The sequence below is a fragment of the Crinia signifera genome, chromosome 1 (genome assembly GCF_055691185.1).
Source record: "Crinia signifera chromosome 1, ASM5569118v1, whole genome shotgun sequence".
In the NCBI taxonomy this organism is placed as follows: Eukaryota; Metazoa; Chordata; class Amphibia; order Anura; family Myobatrachidae; genus Crinia; species Crinia signifera.
In genome coordinates, this window is record NC_139217.1 from 101,478,026 (window position 1) to 101,498,792 (window position 20,767).

At 42.6% G+C, this 20,767-nt stretch overlaps 1 protein-coding gene across 1 annotated transcript in view; it reads left to right on the top strand.

Annotated features, from left to right (window-relative positions):
• Positions 1-3,575: 3,575 nt before the first annotated feature.
• Positions 3,576-20,767, top strand: part of HPGD (15-hydroxyprostaglandin dehydrogenase) — a 49,473-nt gene continuing 32,281 nt past the window's right edge. The window contains exons 1-3 of the mRNA XM_083170828.1: positions 3,576-3,851; positions 18,116-18,239; positions 20,431-20,537. Of these exons, the coding sequence (XP_083026954.1) occupies positions 3,759-3,851; positions 18,116-18,239; positions 20,431-20,537 (324 nt within the window). The 5' untranslated portion in view covers positions 3,576-3,758. The remainder of the gene's footprint in view (positions 3,852-18,115; positions 18,240-20,430; positions 20,538-20,767) is intronic.

Consider the following 20,767-nt stretch of genomic DNA (forward strand, 5'->3'; position numbering starts at 1 on the left):
ACCTGTACTACAATATATTCTGACATAATATACTGTACATGACATTTAGTTGAGAATCCAATGACACAATGGCTGCAGAATCCCAGGTTGCCTGAATGTCCTGTGATATCACAAGGCTAGGTGTCAAAGAATGTCCTGTACCTCATGCCATGTGTACAGTAACTGAATCACGTATACCATATACCAGTGATGAGGTCACTATAAAGACATTAACTTTCTTTATTACACCTTCAGAAGATGACCATAGTTCATAACACCTCTTGTTTGTTTTAAAACAAAGGTGCAATATTCACCTTAATATTTAGCATTTATACTTATTTCTTGGCTGAGACATGCACAGAACACGATTCTTGAATAACAAGTATGACAAGCTTCAATAAAGGAACATATGTTCTTAATAAAAATGATCTTGATTTAAATTAGCAGCAATTAAATCAACTGCAATCAGTAAGTCAGAGGGAATGCAGCACATATCTTATTTTTCTTCTGTGTCAAAAAATGAGTGCCCGGAGGTTCAGGAAATAAACAGTAGTCACCATTTACATTATGCCGGTGGAGTGACTTATGCAAATACAATTCTAATGACACAACAGAAGGATCTCTGTGTGCTCCTGTAAAGTCCTTTTTTTTTGCAAATGAGAACAACAATCATTGTTTACAGTATCAGAACAGTAAAACACCTAGTTTGTAACACACAACGTGAGTCTACCTGTAACTCCACGCATGTAATAATATCACTTAATGCTGTTTTTTTTTATTACTCACTAATGTTTCTTCGGATAGATATTATGTAACCAGTTAGCCGACAAGCAAACAAAGCAATATCCTTAAAGCTGTACTACCATCTAGGAAAAATGATTAATTGAGTGCTGAGGACGCTTTGTTTCCAAGGTTCCGCTGTTACTCTTTGGGGTATATTTATTAAATCTTCTAAGAATTAAAAATAGTCATGTACTGTAGCCCATAGCAACCCGTCAGATTATGTCAATCATTCTCTTAGGTGCAATACAGAAAAAATAGACAGAGGTCCAGATGCACTAAGCTTCAAAAGTGATAAAATGGAGAGTGATAAACAGCCAGCCAATCAGCTTCTACCTGACATTTTTCAAACACAGTCTGTGACATGGTAGGTAGGAGCTGATTGGCTGGCTATTTATCACTCTCCATTTTAATACTTTGAAGCTTAGTGTCTGGTTGGTTGCTATAAGCAACATCACTTTTTTTTATTTTTAGAAGCTTTAATAAATGAACCCCATTATAGTTAAGGCTGAAAACCAGAGGGGATTTAAAATATGCTCAGTCATTGAAAAACAGTGTAAACAGAGACAGCATAGCTAGCAACCCACTTATCGGAAGTTATATCAGTGTGTGAGGAGGTGTAAAAGAGGAACCCCACCTACCCTATTATCAGGGCCGGTAGTTGGGAGCAGGGACCCCCCACAATGTAGGTGAGTGGCTGTCACTCCTCTCCCCCCCGAGCAACTCGGCAGCCCCTGCAGATGGACAGCTGGCGCAGGCTGACCCCAGCATCTCCCCCAGCTGAGCATCTCATTCCCCTGCTTTGTGCCAGGACATTGGCATCAGTCCGACTCGTACAGAATGCAGCACCCAAGCTTCCGCTGTACAGGTTATACACACAGCAACACAACACATCAGTGGTAAGACGTGTAAACTGCCATTTCACTGGATGAGGGCCGCCGCCGCATTGCCCCACCCCCGCCGCGGCGCATCGCACCAGGCAATACCCCCCACCACCCCTGTGGAGTGACCGCGGCCTCACTGCATCACACCCCCCCCCCTGTGCAGCCGCCGCATCGCAAAGTCCCCCCCATGGGGTGGGTAAGCACCAGGGCCCCCCCCCCCCCCCCCCCTGCCTAGGGCGCTCTGGTAGCTTGCACCGGCCCTGTCAAGTAAATTTGCCAGATGTGGGGACTACTACCCTTAAATATTCTTCTGCACTCTCTGCATCTACTCTTTATCTAAGTTTGTTAGATATGCATGACTTTGAATTAGGCACCAACCATCTTCTCCATTTGGATTATACTGTATGTGTGCCAAATAAAAAACTGCAGTAAGCTATGGCATTATGTTTCCTTCCCTTAAAACCTTTCAGGCTCAACAGCTAGTAAACCACTTTAAAATAAGAACATTAACATCGTTCAACATTCAATGCAGACCATTTTTGCTGTGCACGCGTCAGCTCCCCAGAATGGGTATGCTCTCTTAAATTAAAGTGTCACTTAAAATGTCACTCCCGCACAGCCTTTCACTGCATCTTTACACTTGTGGCAGGGGTGAAATTGCGCGCCTCATTGTGAAAAGGGTCAAAATTTGGTATTGCCTCTAGCTATGGTTTATGTACTTTAAGTTGGGTACTTACATTAATACAATATTTTCAGAGTCTTTAATGTAACTTTTCGGTTGATTTAGTTATTTATTGATTTATTTATTTTTCTATCTGTTGGAAACAATTTAAGAAAGCTTAATTGTAATGTTATTTCAAGATCAAATCAATATTATTTTGATCTGCTGTCGCAGGGTCCCTAAAAGGTGCAGGAACCCTGGGCAGTGCTTATTCTGCCTATTCGGTATTCCAGCACTGCCCTTAAGGGTGTGGAGTCGGTACACCGAACCATTGACTGCAACTTTTCTATTATACTACTGTCCAACTCTGACTCTTTCATTATATTATAAATAACTTGAACATAAAAGTGCACAATGGAATGTAAAGTTGTTGCAAAGGTTCAAAGTTGTTTTTAAGGCACCATGAATAGTTCTTTATCAGTTTACAATGGCTGTATAGCATATACATGAGGAAGTCTCAGCTTGTTTATTTGCTGGTTTTACTTTTTTCAGCATGTAAACAAAAGACCAACTAGGTATTGATGACAGAAATATGTCAGCATGTCTCTGTTACCTGACAGCAATGCAGCGGCTTTACAGCAAATCGATGACTATTCAGTTACATTGGGGCAAATTTATTAAGCCTGGTGAAGAGATAAAGTAGGTGATAACCCACCAGCCAATCAACTCCTAACTGTAATTTTTCAAACATAGCCGATTGGCTGGTGCATTTTCACCTTCTACTTTACCTCTTCACCAAGCTTAGTACATCTGCCCCAATGTAATATAAATGCTAAGCCTTTAGTACTACTGTACTGTGTGAACTGTTTATAACTCCTGTTGCTTTTTCTAGCACTATTAAGGATCGAAACCTTGGACTAATTAGGAGTTTTGGTTGTCAGCTTGTCACCATTGTGGTGAGAGCCTGAGAGGAAAACACAGGGAACAAAAGCCAGACAAAGCAATAGTGTTAGGGGAAGTGAAGAAATGGTAGAAAACTAATAAGTTCCCAAACAGAGAAGTAATGAATAATAGATAATATACTGCCTTCAGTCACACAGGGCTGGTGATTAGACACCTCCCGCTGTCATTTGTTATCACAGCCGACACCCTAGAGCGAGAGGCAGGTGAGGCAGGAACTCTGGAGCAGCCAGGTTACCTATAGTAATCCCCGCAGCCAGCAGCGGGCCCCGCCCACTGCACGCAGCACACAGATAAGAGCTCGCACAGCACAGGGCTCCGGGCAAGAGAGACAGAGCGGGAGTCGCCTTATCATTATCACACACATGCAGCAGCCTGGGAGGAGGTGACAGTACAGCTACACTCTGCCGCCACAGCTGCCAGCAGCCACACACTCGGACACAGTCAGTCACCGCATCTGTAAGGCATCGGCAGGCACACACGGGGCACCAATTATGTACGCCAATGGGAAGGTGGCACTGGTCACCGGAGCTGCACAAGGCATTGGAAGAGCCATGGTGGAGGAACTTCTGCAGAAAGGAGCTGCGGTAAGTTTGAGAATTCCTGCATGTGACATGGTTCTGCTTATGCTAGAAGTAAACGCATACATATATGCATACACACAAAGATATATACATACACAAACTCACAAATAGGGGGATATGTACTAAGCATTTACAGAGAGATGAAGTGTTGAGAGATAAAGTACCGGCCAGTCAGCTCCTAACTGTTATGTTACAGGCAGTGCTTGTATAGTAGCGGCATCAGAGCCGGCCTTAGACATAGGCAAACTAGGCAATTGCCTAGGGCATTTGGAATGCCGGGGGCATCAGCAGCTTCTGCTGATTAAAATGATATGCAGCATGCCTATATTCTGTGTGTGAGTGAGGCTGTATCTGCATATGAAATATTGTATTCATGGAAATCACTGTAACATAGCATTCCGTATGCAGGTACAGCCACAGTCGCACACAGAATATAGGCATGCTGCATATCATTTTAATCATCGGAAGCTCCTTGTGTGTGCTGGTCATAACAATGCAAAGAAAACGAATTTTCAGCAAAAAATACACCCAACCTTAGCAGAACTGTCAAGGAGCTGCATGGCCTAGTGAGGCAAGATGTATGAGGAAACATCTGTATCCAAGCAGAGGCAGAGGTCACAGTGTTAGCGGCTGTGCGAGTGCTGTCTGCGGGTGGGTTGGTTGTGCAATAGTGTTCGGCATATGTGTGTCATGTATAAATGCATTAATAATGTACGACATATGTGTAACAGGCATTATGTGTGTCATGTGTATAAGGGCATTAATAATGTGCGACATATGTGTAACAGGCATTATGTGTGTCATGTGTATAAGGGCATTAGTAATGTGCAACATGTGTAATGTGCATTATGTGTCATGTGTATGAAGGGCATTAATAAAGGTTGGCATAATGTGTAAGGGGTATTATGGTTATAAGGACATTAATAATGTGTGTCATGTGTAAGGGGCATTACTGTGTAGTATTTTAGGGGTGCCGAGAGAAAGGGGTAGGGGGTACAAATTACCCAGGCCAAAGTCTGATGGAAGGGCCCAGTGGGGTCCCCGGGCCCCCTCCCCTTAAGTGACAGCAGCAGCTGCAGCTCTTCTCCTCTGCCCAGCACACACTGATTTTTCTCAGGATTTTTTTCAAAGGGTATAATGTGAATAATGTGAGGAGTAATGTATATAAGGTAAAGTGGTACTACTGTGTGATGTAACGTGAATAAAGGACACCATCACATGATATAATGTGAATAAAGTTGCACTGTGTGGCATAATTTTAATTGGGGGTACTATTGGGTGGCCATGCCCCTTCCCAGCAAGAACACACCCCTGCTTGCGCTGAGCACCGAATGTGTGCACTGTTTCTATTTAAAATAATGCGGGTAGGACCACCAAAATGATGACTGCTATGATGAGGGTTGATGGTACTGGGAAAGGGGAGCAGGGTCAGAGGTGGAACTAGTGGCGGTGCTAGGGGGCACCAGCCAAAATCTTGCCTAGGGCGTCATTTAGGCTAGGGCCGGCTCTGAACGGCATGCTTTTATCTGTCCCATATAGAGACCTTACTGTACCTCTAATCTCCATATACTGGGAACTGTCATTACTACAGTGATGAGTGACACCAGAATCCGTAATCCCATAACAAATGTTTTCTAACTCTTTGTTTGATCACATAAATCTGCTTCTCTGTATTAAAGCATATACAGTAATACACAACATTGGGATGCAATACTGCCAAAATAATATATCTTAAAAGGAAAGAATCGTTATGCTATAAAAGAGCTATGGTATATTTCCTTTTGTGAATGTAAAGTACTGACTATGCCCCAGAGTGAGACCTTCTGTCAGCTGTCTGTGGAATGCAGGATGTTGTTGCCCCAGGTGAACACTTGACAGAAGGGCCAGGCTTCGAGTATCTATGCTACTGTGGTTTCTCAGTCACCATGGAATAAACTACTCTTAGGGCATTGATTAACTGGTGGGCCTAGTGCTGTCTGTGGCCCTCCGAGTCTTAATTTACTGTATGACTCTACCCATTTAATAGAGTTAATGTAGGTGTTAAACAATTTTAACATATTTCGAAGAGCAATAAAAGACATTTTGTACTATTAAATCAGAACGATTCTATGAAAGTATCATAACCTACATGGATAACCCTTTGATTAAGTAAAAAACAATCAATACAATTTGATAAAGACTGTAAACTATGCTGCAGATGTGATAAAGTGGAGTGTGATAAAGTACAAATCAACCAGTTCTAACTGCCACTTTTCAAACACAGCCTGTAACATAGTAACTAGGAATTTTTTTGTATACCCACTGGCGAGTTAACACAAGAAAATATATTCACACTTACACAGTAAATACTAATATAATTCATATGTTGATATTTCTTCTAATCTAAAAGAAACTCAAACCCAAATAGACCATAATGCAGCAGCATCTGAATTATGGATACATTTATTGTTAATCCATTCACTCACATTTGAGTAGATTAAATGCGCATATCAAGAATAGACTTTTTCTATCTTCCAGCAAGGTCTCCCCCAAATCATTTCCCAGGGACTCGATTAAAAAGCATATTTATTAACAGTTTCTTTTATAGCGCATATATATTCCGCAGCGCTTTACAGAGCATAGTTGAACACTCACATCACTCCCTGCCCCAGTGGAATTTACAATCTATATTCCCTACCACATGTACACGCGCACAGACATTCTAGGGTTAATTTTTGTTTGGAGCCAATTAGCCTACCTGTATATTTTTGGATTGTGGGAGGAAACCCACGCAAACACGGGGAGAATATACAAACTCCGCACAGTTAGAGCCATGGTGGGTATTGAACCCATGACCTCAGTGCTGTGAGGCAGTAATGCTAACCAATACACCATCCGTACTGCCATATGGTGCAATATTGCTTCTTAAAAGGAATAACCTTTATTAAACACACTCACATGAGATCAGTAAAAACAACCATATAAAAGTAAACAAATTGTGCCTTGTCATATATAGTTTCATTTATGTGGTAGTGTACAATTACTGTATGCTTCAGTCATCCAGGTGTTTTATGATTGGCAGCCATTAGCAGTGGTGTTGCATGTCACTTACCATAAATAATTTGATTTGGTCCCAGACCAAAAATCATCATTGTCTCGTCCGACCCGCTCACGATGTGCACTATGAGCGGGTCCCGATCCGATGGTGACCCACACCCGGGTGTATGGTCGTTTCCAGATCCTACCTGCTGCAGGTAGGATCTGAATAACGACCGACCCGAGGGGTCAGATCGGGATCGGATCAGAACAGGACAGAACAGGTCCCAATCACCACACAATCTACATCCAATCGGTCGGAATTGGATCTAGATCGATGGGATCGGACCCTTGTCGTCCTGGTGTGTTCCCAGCATAAGGACACCGTTTGGGAAGCATCTTTTGGGTCTACCCTGGTAAACCTCCTGTGCTTCTGCAAGAGGTTCATCTCTGGAAGCCTAGCATTGCCAGTAATGAGTCACCGTCATATGCCTGTACACTGTGTGCAGCAATACAGACTGAAGCTTGCCATGCTGGGACTAGAGCTCTCCAAGGGTTCATCCATTGGTAGGATCAGCCAAACAGTAATGGTGAAATGGCCATTCAGCATATAGAAAGCTTAATATGTGACTTGAAGAAAATAAACGTTATCTGTGTAGTACATAGAGATCTCAACTCTCCTTACCTATTGTGTTATGAGCTCCTCCGTGCAGTAATGTATGTAGTAACATCTGTGATGCTGCTCGCAACCCCTAATGCTTAGGTTCCCAAACTCTGTTCTCTGGACCCCAAACAGTTCATGTTTTCCAAGTTTCCGTACAGAGAATCACAAGTAAATTCACTATGCACCTGTTAGGTGACTTGGAAAATGTGACCTGTTTGGGGTTCTGAAGACCCAGTTTAAGAAACCCTGCCTTATAGCGTTGAATGATCCTATGATCATAGTACATAGTACTAGAGGTATTGCTTAGAAACCTCCTTTCTGTGTCTTTTGTGTGCTTCATCATGTCCACTCGGACATGCTTGCTCCTGTTTCCCTACATCTCCTACATCGTCATCTTACTTTTCTGTGGCATGTTCTGTATATGCTCCCCTACACCTGTGACCATCTCCATGCCTGCCTGGATGATCCAAACTGTAATCAGACACATACCAACAATACGTTGCCCATACTATTTGAAAAGAAGAGCAAGACCTACTGTACATGTAGCTTACCCGAAGACTTGGGGATACCATCAGTGGCGGCTCTTACCTTCTTTGGGAAGGGGGCTGCCTCTGGCCGCAGTCGCCATGGGGCACCGTGATACAGGCACCCCCTGTCGCCGCCGCCTCTCTCATCCCGGTCCCCGGCGCCAGTCCTACGATGACAGGCGCCGGGACTGTGCAGTACAAACATATGTACTGCGCATGCGGCCAGCTTCTATGGGCTGCTTCGGCAACAGCCCATAGACGTAATCTTGGTCCCGGCGCCTGTACAATATAAATAACAGGCACCAAGGCCAGCGCATGCGCAGTACCGATATATGTACTGTGAATGCGCAATTGCCAATTTTGCACGGCATCCCGCAGCAAGGCGTCCTGGAGGGAGGGAACACCTTCCAATGGGACTGCCTTGGTGACTGGCAGGTTAGACTTCCAATAGAAAGTTACTGCCAATCACAGTAAAGCCAGTGCAGTCTCACAGACTGCATCTGGCTTCACAACAGTGGTGGATTTTACCTGGGGGGCTGCAGCCCATAGGTAAAAACCGCCACTGGATACCATGATGGCACAAGAGCTGTCATGAGAAGCCACCCAAAGGATACAAGCAAAGGAAGGTTGCTCAATTTACTTGAAAAAAGTTAGACATGCACAAGATTGACATAGAAAATGGTTGACAAAAACAAAAAGGGTTGACATGGAAATAGTCGACACATGAACAGGTCAACATGTATTTTTTATTCTTTTGTGTCAGTTTGTACATTTCATCACGTGGACTCCAAATTAGTATACCGCTTTGCTCACCATACTTTGGGCAAGGTGCCATTCCCAATCATGTCCAATGTAGATGTTTCGACCTGCTGCCAGAAATTATTGTGAGAATCTGATATTGAAGAGGAAATACACAAACATTTAAAGAAATGGGACAAAATACAAACAAAAATAATATCAATGTAAAGGTGGCCATACAATACTGCGATGTATCGCAGCAGTGTATGGGCCATCCGACTCCTCCCCCTGAGCCAGACAGGAGGATTGCATGCAATACATCAGTCCTTTCACATGCGATAGTATGAAACACTAGAAACTATTTTTTATTGTTGCTTTCTCAGGGGTGGAACGCAAACACGTCAAATGCTTAAGATCAACATTTTCAACAGTCTCTATTTTGTTGTGACTGTCCTGATTCTTGGGCTGAGAAAAGGAGCATGAAATATAAGAACGCGGGAGTGGTTAATTGGATGTGAGTGTGTTGAGAGATACTGGCGTGGTTCAGGCTGAACAACGAATGTTGTGGAAGTAGGGATTAATACCACTGTCTGTCAGATATATTGTATGGTATTTCTATGGGTTTGACTGCAGGAAAGAACTAGAAGGTTCATCATTTTTTAGGTCATATGCCTTTTTATCAAAAATAGATTACATTTATTTTGTAGAGTATATAGTCCAGCAGCCACTTGACCAGTACAGTACGCAATCCGTCGGTAGACCCCTTCTACTTAAATGTATCGCCCATACACACTAAAAAAAATAAGTCTAGTGTGTACTATACTCTCAATATAGTTAATGGTACATGGTCCTTTGCATTGTTAACAAACCCTCCCCCCATCGGTTGAACATACAGGTCGTTTTTGCCTATACACTTTCAGCGGACGCGGGTGACGTCACTGAGTGATATCCGTAACCAATATCGTTCAGTGTATACATACCATCTAGTTTGAGCAGCAGCACTGGTGCCCCTAGTTGTCTAATGTGTGTGGGGTTATGTATTCTTGCCACCAAACAGATGCATCATAATTACCCTTTAGTAATCTTATTAACCTTTTATATCATGCGACAGGGGTTCCATAGCGCTTTACAAAATACACGTAATAAGCAGAAACCGTGCAAACATTGTAGAACATGGGATTCAAGCAAAGGAAAAAATATTCAGTAATGTAAATTGGGCTATAAAGTTGATTCAGTTTAGAAACTTAAATCCCCTTCACTGTGGCTACTAGAAGAATGGTAGGGGAAGAGGATAATTAGGCATACCGTACTTTACATTGTAATTTTACTTTGATCTTCGCATAAGCCTTACCATGTTTGGCAAATGTCCAGTTCATTTGCACGAAGAGTTTATGCACCATTCCTTACCTCTTTCATCTTTAAAGTTAAAAAGATTGTTCCCTGGTAATTGTCCCAGACTTTTTTATCTGTTTCCCAGTGATTATTTCCATGAATATCACAGACCATTTTCCTTTTCTTTTTTTTTTTTTTTTTTTTTAAGAAAAGGTCTCCTGGCTACTACCTTATTTTTGGAGATTGCTTAATCAGTTTACATGTTTAGCCTCCTAGAACCACCCATTTTGAAGCAGTCTCCACACTGTATTCACTATACGGACCCTCTGGCCATTGTGTTGTCTGACATGCAGCTAAACATTTCCTACATTCAAATAAGCCAAAGTACTGTAGATTTAACAGTCTGAAGAATGGTTTATTTATGGTGGTTAAACTGAGTCAACAGTCAAGAAAATATGCAATTACAATCTGAATAAATTACACAGGATAAGCAAATTATACAACAAGCAGGATGTATAAGGAACGTACAGGCAAACAAACACGAATGAGCACATGAGAGGATCAAGCTGCAGCAGTTTACAGATGAATGCTAATGTTTTGCTGCACAAATATAAATGCCAAGTTCCGAAGATGCTTGCACTGTAATTTTGCAATAACAGAAGTCTAAACTGGCCAGCAGTGATGTCACAAGGAGTAGAAACACATGCAGACTGCTTTTTTTATCAGGTTTTTTTTTGTTAAAATTAGCTTCCGTTCCTTATACCCAGAATGCACTTGTGTTGCTGCCCTATGGGGCAAATTTACTAACAATTGTCTGAGGGTATTATGGATGACCACTACATGGAGGTCTCCCCCCCCCCCCAACCAAGACATGATGCCGAAGACATGACACTCCTCATCTGGAATTCTCAGAAAATAACAGGGCCATTTTGGATACTAGTCTGAAAAACAACTTGGTCTCACCCTACTTGGAGAACTTGGACCCGATCTTGCAGATCTTCCATTCCTCATTTGGAAGGTAAAGATGTACTACTTGTTGTAGGATTTGGCCAGCAGTACTCACCGCTGCACCTTGTTGCTCTATCCTATCAGAGGTTATGGTCCCCATGGAGAAGTCTCGGCTAAATTACTGCGGGATTCTTGTACCATGCCACACAGGGTGATCAAGGTTCCCGCGACAGTCCCATCTGCTGTGGATGCTGGGTACCGCCATGATGGATCAGGTCACTGACCACCAGCAATGAGAGTCAAGTTTTTATGCAGGGGATTTCCTCTACAAATCCCAGTGCAGCACAAGATATAAAGGTTGCCGCAGAGGCTCCAACTGAACTCTACCTGCCACGTCTCTAGGCTGGGGATCAGACTCTCTGGGGAAATTTAATGGGATGAGCGATTCAGAATGTGAGAGATTTGGTAAGAAATCTCCAGGTTTTTTTAAGTGGCAATCATTTACACTGCAGAACCAATTTAATTCTGAAGTGTAAATGATTGCCGCTTTAAAAAAACTGGAGATTTACCAAATCTCTCACTTTCTGATTCTCTCGTCCTATTAAATTTCACCCTTGTTCTCTGCCCTATTCTCTGGTGTTCCTCTGATTCCTGCTTATTCTTAGTAGCCACCTGTGTTCCAGTCTCCAGTTCTCTGTACCTTTGGAACTATTACACCCAGCCAGCGTAAACTTTCCAATCAGTGCTTTCATGCTTCGCCATCTCAACAGCACTGCAGGTTTCAGTGTAACTAAGGGTTCAGACTATAACACCTGAAGTATTACTAGTTCCAGCTTTGTCAGTACCATCAGCTGGTTCCAGTCTTGCACCTGAAGCATTACCAGATCAATCCTGGAATTCATACCAATTGCCCTTTCCAATTCAGTATCCGTAATCAATTTCAGTCTGGTCCTACTGCCCCCAGTCTTCTCCTAGAATTAACCTATTTCTGAGTAAGAGCTATATCCGGCCACCTCGTTTTCTACACTCCAGCACTCCCAACAAGTATGCATCCAACACCCATTTAGGTATTTCCAAATCCAGAACCCTGACAGTGACATACTTTGACCTCTCAACAAGTGGGATCCTGATCTAGGCAAATAAAGCATCTGTGCTATAGAGCATCTCTCAGAATGTGGTTGTGCTAGAGCATCAGCTCAGACAGTAATATGAACATTGCAGTGCAGATTTGTATTGAGACGCCCCATGGCACATTTGCAAATCTTAGTAGCTGCTTACAAAGACACAGTACGACCCACATGTCAGTCAGCCGTATGGTCATGCAGCTTGGCTACAGGAAGTAAGCTAGGTCCATTGCAGCTACTTACAAAATTGCAGCCGTAGACTGACATATGCCCCTTTTTTGGTGTCTCTCCCTGTAACTGCCCCAAATGGTCCCTGAATAACTTTGTAAATGAATCCCCCCTGTGATCGTCATTGCAAGACTGTTGTAGCACATACGCAGTGCGACTTGGTTGCATGTAGTCTGACACTCCCCTGCACAAAAATCAGGTTTGCATCCATCTCTAAATCAAGCAATAGACAGATTTGCTTTATCTTTTAAGCGGGATATTAAATGTGAGATTCCGACTGTAGGGACGTTACAACAGTCGGAATCACGAGATGTTTTCGGTCAGCTCGCCTACAACTCGACAGACAGAATTTAGTGTTCTGTCTGTCAAGTGGTGAAAAGTGGGCATGTATGTGAGAACGGACGCGGATTGTCGAGAAATGGCCGTGAACTCAACAATCTGTGTCCGTTTCCGATAAAGATCACACTTGTTTTAAAGTTGAATCTGTGTTGTCGAACTCCGCCTTCAATGCTGTCAAAAGGCAACATTGAATATCCCCCTAAATCGGAGTCTCCTTGATAAATTAGAAATACAATTCTTAAAACCCAGAAGCTAGATTCCTCCTCCATAAATAAATCACAATAATTGTGTGGATGTTACTCCTCATTCACACTGGTTAGCTCTGGTAAAATATTGCAATTCTTGTAATGTTTTTTGAGAAAATAAATTTCTGCATATTTGTATCAATTTTTTTTTCTGATAAAAGATCTGTGTAAAAAATTGTAGTCACATAATATGAATATTTACAGCATCGCTCAGGCGTCCTGCTTGCAGCACCAGTTATTTTATTAGAAATATGTGTACTCATGTGTTATAATACATTCCTGAGTCAATATTTATAAGGGAATGCAGGTGTTAGTGGAGGGTTTCCAAGCGCGAAGCCCCCACCCTCCATCCCTTCTCATCATACAATGCCAAACAGACAGATCAGAAATAAACAGTCTGTGTCCATGCAACAAAATAGAACAAAACATATTAGGGCCTCAAGTTGTGCTTGGTACAAATCCTGTTTGATTATGAGGTTTATCTTTGCTCCAAAGAAGTATACATATAAAATAGGAGTAGATAGATAGATAGATAGATAGATAGATAGATAGCTAGATAGATATTTATATTATTATTTTTTTTGATTAACAAAATGCTAAATGAGTGACCAGAATATAAATGTAAATCAAATCAATATTTTTTTGTGATCACCCTTTGCCTTCAATTTAGCATCAGTTCTTCTAGGTACACTTGCACAAGGTCAGGGATTTTGGAACAGTCAAACTATAACAGATATCACTCTTCTTGGAAGGCTGACCACAAGTTTTTAGAGTCAGCAGGAATTTGTGTCCATTCTGTAGAGCATTTATGAGATCAGGCAGTGACATTGGACAAGAAGGCCTGGCTCAAAATCAGGGGTGGATTTAGGGATTCAAGCCGCCTCTATGCACAACTTATTTGCCCCCCCCTTATTAGGCGTGAGGGGGGATGGGGGTAGATAGAGGGAAAGAGAGGAGACAAGAGAAGAGAGAGGTAGGGCAGGTGGAGAAAGCACAGAAGAGAGGAGAGAAATAGAGAAGAGGGCTGGGGAGACAGAAAGGTGAAAGAGTGTGCAGGTGTTTGGAAAACATATTACATATGTTCACCACTACCCCCCCCCCCCCTTCCCCCTTCAGTACAGGCTGCACTGTTCCTCCCCACTCTTCCCCTTCTGTATTGGTGATACTACATGTACCTGAAAGCCATGGCAGCACAGGGTCGCCCGCTCCTTCACTGGCTCCGGAAGCTCAGCTTTTCTCCCTCTCAGCAGTGCTGGCGGGGGAGTACAGTGCTGAAGTGATGACGCTGGAGTACAATGGGACGGTAGCTCCCTCTCACCAGCGCCGGCGGGGGGGGCGTGACTTCAGCTGGAGGAGGGAGAGCGAGACTGAGGAGGTGCCGCTGGGCACTGCCCTGCAGCAGGGTGAGCATGGGACTGGGGCAGTGCTGGAGGGGAGGGGGGGTTGCGGGAGACTCAATATACTGCCCCCGTCTGCTGGGGGTCTTTCTCTCACCAGCCCCAGTGAGTGGAGCATAGGCTGGTGAGAGGGACTGCATCTGCGGTGCTGAAGGAGGGAGCCCGAGACTGCACTGCCGCAGCACTAAATTGAAGAAAAAATAAAAAAACTTTAAAGGGTAAAGGTGAGGGAATACCAGCTGCCGCCCATAACAGGTGCCGCCCCTAGGCCTGTAACTCAAGGGCCTAGTGACAAATCCGGCCCTGCTCACAATCGCTGTTCCAGTTCATCCCAAAGGTGCTCAATGGGGGTTTAGGTCACTGGGGCACAGTCATATTGGAATAGAAAAGGGCCTTTCCCAAACTGTTGCCATAAAGTTGGTAGCATAGCATTGTTTAAAATGCCTTTTGTATGCTGAAGCATTAAGATTTCCCATCACTGGAGATAAGGGGACTAGCACAAACCCTGAAAAACAGCCCCATACCATTATATCTCCACCACCAAACTTTGCAGTTGGCATAATTCAGTCATCCAAGTAACATTCACTCAGCATCTGCCAAACTTAGACTCGCCCATCTGACTGCCAAACCGAGAAGTGTACTTTGTCACTCCACTTATCAACAGTCTAATGACCATGTGCTTTACACCACTCCATCTGCTGCTTAGCTTTGAATTTGATGTGCGGCTTGCGTGCAGCTGCTCCGCTGTGGAAACCCATACCATTAGGCTTCCGTTACAGTTTTGATGCTTACATTAATACCAGTGGAATTTCTGAACCCTTTAGCTATGGAATCAGCTTAGTGTTGATTTTATTTACAAACCATGCGCTTAAGCAGTCGTTCACCCCACTCAAGGATTTTACATGGTTTCCGCTTCGTGGCTGAGTTGGTGTTATTAAATGCTTCCACTGGCAATAACATCCTCTACAGTTGACCATGGAATATCCAGCAGGGATGGAATTTCACAATATATCTTATTGCAAAGGTGGCATCCTATCACATTACCATGCTTAAAGTCATTGAGCTCTTTAGAACGACACATGTTGTGTCACAAATGTCTGCAAATGGAGACTGTATGGCTAGGTGTTGATTTTATACACCTGTGGCAATGGTTGTGATTGAAACACCAGAATTCAATAATTAAAATGTGTGGCCAAATACTTTTATCCATATTGTGTGTGTGTGTATATATTTTTTAATTTAGTTTCTTATATAGCGCAGCATATTCCGTTTCGCTTACATACAGGTTGAGTATCCGTTATTTATTTACAGTTCCTTATATAGCGCAGCAGATTCCGTTGCGCTTTACAATTGTAGACCGTGATCAAACAAACTGGGTAACAACAGACAGACTTGGAGGTATATAAATAAATAAAGGTATATAAATAAATACATTTGTGTCCATTAGTCCCCGAAACACTGCCATCTGCTAGCAGAGTGAAACTTAATCTCTTTATCACACATGCACAAACATAGAAGGTAGTAGACTAGCTTTCAAAGCTTTTGCTTCGAGCAGGCTTACTAATAATGTTAAAATAGAGAACAGGGGGAGCGCTCCATAGTGTATAAACAGTATATAATAAAAACCTGCATAATGTACATGGGTATAGCCAATCTGTGCTCGTACCAGAATTAAAAACACTATGGGCTGGATACCACAAGATTCAATGTTGTAAAGCCAGGCAATCTCCCACCACCATCCGGGGCACTGTTGAGTATCACGAACCCCCGACACTTACAGTCAGTGGAAATAGCACCCAAGAACAGATGCAGGTGGGGAAGCCAAGCACAGCAGGAGCAGATGCCACCAAGCCCTGGCGCAGCAGGAGCAGGCATTGTCCTCTAAGGAAGCTTAATACAAAATGCATTAGGGCGGATGTTGGCGACATCTGCCCTGGCTTCCCCCAGGACACACTGTCCACCCCCCCCCCCTGCCAGCTCTACTGGTCATGCACGCGAGATCTCCAGCACAGCCCAGAGCAAGCAGTAGGTACAGCATTGACCCTGCTGTTGAGAGAGGGCTTTGCCACCCTACATTCGTCCTGCGCATCGGCCTGCTATCATTTAGATAGCAATGCTGATATGGACAGGGGCACATAGAGCCCCTGTTATTTAGCGCTCACCGGCTCCTTCATACATGGGGGAGAAGCTGATACCCCTTCTCCCCCATAACGCACCTTCATACATTTGCCCAAATGTACCAAGCCAAACGTAATTTGTTGCAAGTGAGCAAACTTTCTATAAACCGCAGCTGTAGTTATTTATGCTGGTCTGTGTAGGATGTTATTGCTAACAACTTTATGATATTGAGAGAGAAACAGAGGAAAGAATATTTTTGTTGGGGCACTCTTATATTAACACTTTGCTGTATTAGCATTTGTGTGTTATAGGGTTGTATAAGTCCTGGAATCTAACTCATGATTATTATGCTAGTTTCAGTGCAATTGGGATGGATGATTCCCCTAGTAATTTTTAATAAAACTTAACTTTTATTGACTCCTAGTAAAATAAGTTTGTATAAACTCACACATATAAAGACACACACAGAACAAGACACTTAACAAACTTATTTTACTATGAGCCAATAAAAGAGTGCCCCAACAAAAAGAGTTTTTCCTCTTTCTCTCTCATTGATAGCTTAATCTCAAGGGAGCACCTCCACACTGATCATTTTTATGATATCTCTATCACGTTATTATAATACATGTGGATCCTAAGAAACACATTACTGACTCTCTTGCTTTCCAAAAATCCCCTTTCCCAACAAAATAAACTTTATGATCTTGCCTCTGACAATATGATGCTGTTAAATAAAGATCAAAACATTTAAATTATGCTGGCCATACACTAGACCAACTGTCCTCTAACCATCCAACTAGTTGGTTGAACTAAAAATCTGGTACTGTATGGAAGAAAATGACAATAATTTGCTCACAAACCCAGGATGGCCAAAGACATTCAGTCAAATTGTTTAAATCAAACAGATTCAACTACAGAACCTTGTATGACCGACCGTTTTTGTCCCTTTCCAAATTTTGGGAGCCCTGTTTTGAGACGGCTGTCTCAGGCAAAATGTTTTTATTGGCAGGAAAGTAAAGGAATTTAAATTTAGTTTTCAAGATGCAAAAGTCTTTTATAGTACATTCAAATCAGAAACAAATGTTTATAGCAGTTTGTATTAGGAATGAGAAGGGAACGATTCCAGTCGTTGCTTCACACAGCAGGAAAACGCTTGGCTCAGCAATGACAAATCTTCTAAAATAATAGACCATTCTGCCTGCTTCCAAATAGAAGAAAAACAAAATTTTAGGCTGGTCAAATAAAATATCTATCTCTTATCTATCTTTCCCCGGAAACCCACTGACTCCACTTAAAATTGTTGAATCCGTCTTTTCCAATGCACAGACCGATTTTTCAGGGTGTTTTTGCTGACTTCTAGCCATCTGCAGAGACCCATGCATGGCTTATTCAGTGCTAAACTCTTTTGCTTCCTCTGGGACAGTAAATCATGTTTGCCTAGCTCTAATCCGCATAAATGTATATGGTATTTTAGTGTCTTCAAGAGAAATCCTGACTGAAGAGGATTGGAAATGTGGAGGACAGAATTTAACCATTGTTGAGGACAGATGTACCGAATTATGTTTTTGACTTTTTTTTTTTTTCTTCTACAGCTGGCAATGGTGGACCAAAATTGCATAGCGGGTGAGCAGTGCAAAGCCTCTCTTGATGAGCAATTTGGAAGTCACAGGACCTTGTTTATCCAATGTGATGTCACAGACCAAGAACAACTGAAAGGTACAAATGCGTCTGGGGAGGGAGGATGGCACAGACATCAGTTGTGTCATTTTGATGTTTTATAAACAGCATTTCAAACTGGAAATGTAATAGTGACCAAAAAGGGTTCATTTACAAAGTGTCAGTGTTTCTGATTGTGTCCAATATTTAAAAGGGCAGTGCCACGTCTTTACTGCCTCCATGCTTGGTAAATATGTTATGTCCAATGCAATCAGATAGGGTAAGGAGTGTTAAATCAAACAAATCAAAGTCTGGAGTGAAGAATACCAAGGGTGTGGCTATCATAGGTAGAAGAGTCTGTAAGATGAGAGGCAGAGAGCGGAGATTACAGAGCTCATGGAGGCAGAAAGAACATTTAAATAGAATAGTGAGTTCTCCGTGAGAACACGGGCCCTGACCCCAGTGACCCGGGGCAATAGTGACGTGTGGGGCCACGCATCACTATGTGACCTAGTGAGATCGCTTAGAAAATGCCCGGGGATTGCGCTACGTGTGTAGGCCCCATAAGACATACAGTGGCCATGCATGTTTATAGTTATATTACCATTAAAAATCTTTACGCTGTATTTTAACTGTGTTGGTATCCTGGTGCCAGCGTTCTGGTGTTGATCTACTGCATATTGATATTATGACTATCAATATGCTGACTGCATACACCTGCATTGTGTGACCATGTGCCTGGTAGTGTCAGAACACTGTGGCTCTTTGAGAGATCAATCTAAATGAAAGATTATTTTGGTACAAGCAGAATGTTACATAGTAGTTTAGTCTGAAAAAAGACTTCTGTCCATCAAGTTCAACTTTTGGTTAGAGGGAAAGTTCTGTTTGTTATATCCCTACATACAGTATGATATAATGATATAAGAGTGCATTCAGTAGAGCACAAATGCATTTCCTACTAGAGATGAAGTGCTCAACAGATTTTTCTCATCTGATAAAAACTAAAAATAGTAATATATCCCAAACTGTCAAGAACTTTTTATTTTTTTTTAATGTTTTACTCAAAATGTACTTGGGGTATGATTTATTTTATTAGTAAAACACTCCTATGTGCATAACAGGCAATATTCTTCATGCAGGCATAACAAAACAGATTTGCTTTGGCCATCATTGCCATCGATGGCAAAAGTGCAACTGGCCATCGATAGTGTAGAAATATTCAATGGATGACCATTGATGTTTTTACATATAAGTGGTCATCCATTTTTTTTTTTTATTGATTGGTCTGTGGGCTAATCAAAATGCGGGGGTGGGGCTTCACGGGTGCCGGGGGTGGAGCTATGCTCCGTGTGCCGGCACCTTAAGGAAAAAGCAAAAACGAAACTATTCATTTAAGCTTGACATCGATTGTGGAAAACCATCTGGTTCTCCCCATCAATGGCAAAACTATTCGACATCGGCCATAAACCATTGATTTCTAATCATTGATGGTCGATGGCCATCCCTACTTTGGCATCACTTGTATCTAAACACCATACTTTCTGGTGCAAATTTGCATCCCATAGCCGCACTTTGCTTCTAACCCCAAATGAGACACTGACTGACAAGATGCACACACTTCAAGCATTAAAGGGGGAAATATACTAAATTTACTAACATAGGATGTTGCTACGGGCAACCAATCGGCTACTGTCTACTATCTTATAGAAGGTGCTAAATAAATAAGATTCTGATTGGTTGCCCATAGCAATATACCATGTGAAATAGAAGTCCCATCTTAGTAAATCAGGGTTGCCGACCCTCCCGGAATTTCCGGGAGTCTCCCGAAAATCGGGTACCCCCTCCCGGCCCCCGGAAGGGTGGGCAACCCTCCCGGATTCAGGGGGGACCCCCGGATCGCGGCATTAAAATGCCGCAATCCTCGGGTCTCAGAGGAGGGGGCGGAGCTAAAACGGCAAAATCGCGTCATTTTAGCCCTGCACGGAGATCCGTGAATTCGCTGCTTTAACAACATGGGGGCGGGGCTCAGTGATGTCACTCGTAAGCCCCGCCCCTTGAGCGGCTGCTGAAACTCTCCTCTCCGGGCTTCTCCCGGAGAGGAGAATCTTAAAGTCGGCAACCCTGTAGTAAATTTAAGTAAAGTAAAGTTACAGTAGATGTATATTTGCATGTCATTTACACCATTCCAAAAATTATATGTAAGCCACCTGCCAATCAAAGGGGAACATTTTTTTTTTTCTTTTGAATTTAGATGCATTTCAAAAGACAGTGCGACATTTCGGAAGGTTGGACATACTAGTGAACAATGCTGGAGTAAATAATGAAAAAGACTGGGAGAAAACTATTGAAGTGAACTTGGTAAGTTTTTAGACTTCTGGTGCATTTATTAGACATTGTAGATGTTTTGTGTATTTTTAATATTGAATCCCGCCTGGCGATATGCTGTCGAGCAAAACGAAAATGGGTCAGGGTCACGGCTGTCGGGACGGATTGAATACCCCCTTTAGTATGCTGGACACTGCAAAATGTATGCATAGGCCCCCAACTAGTCCCTTTATTGTGCAAGCTGCTAATCCAAGGCCAGCACT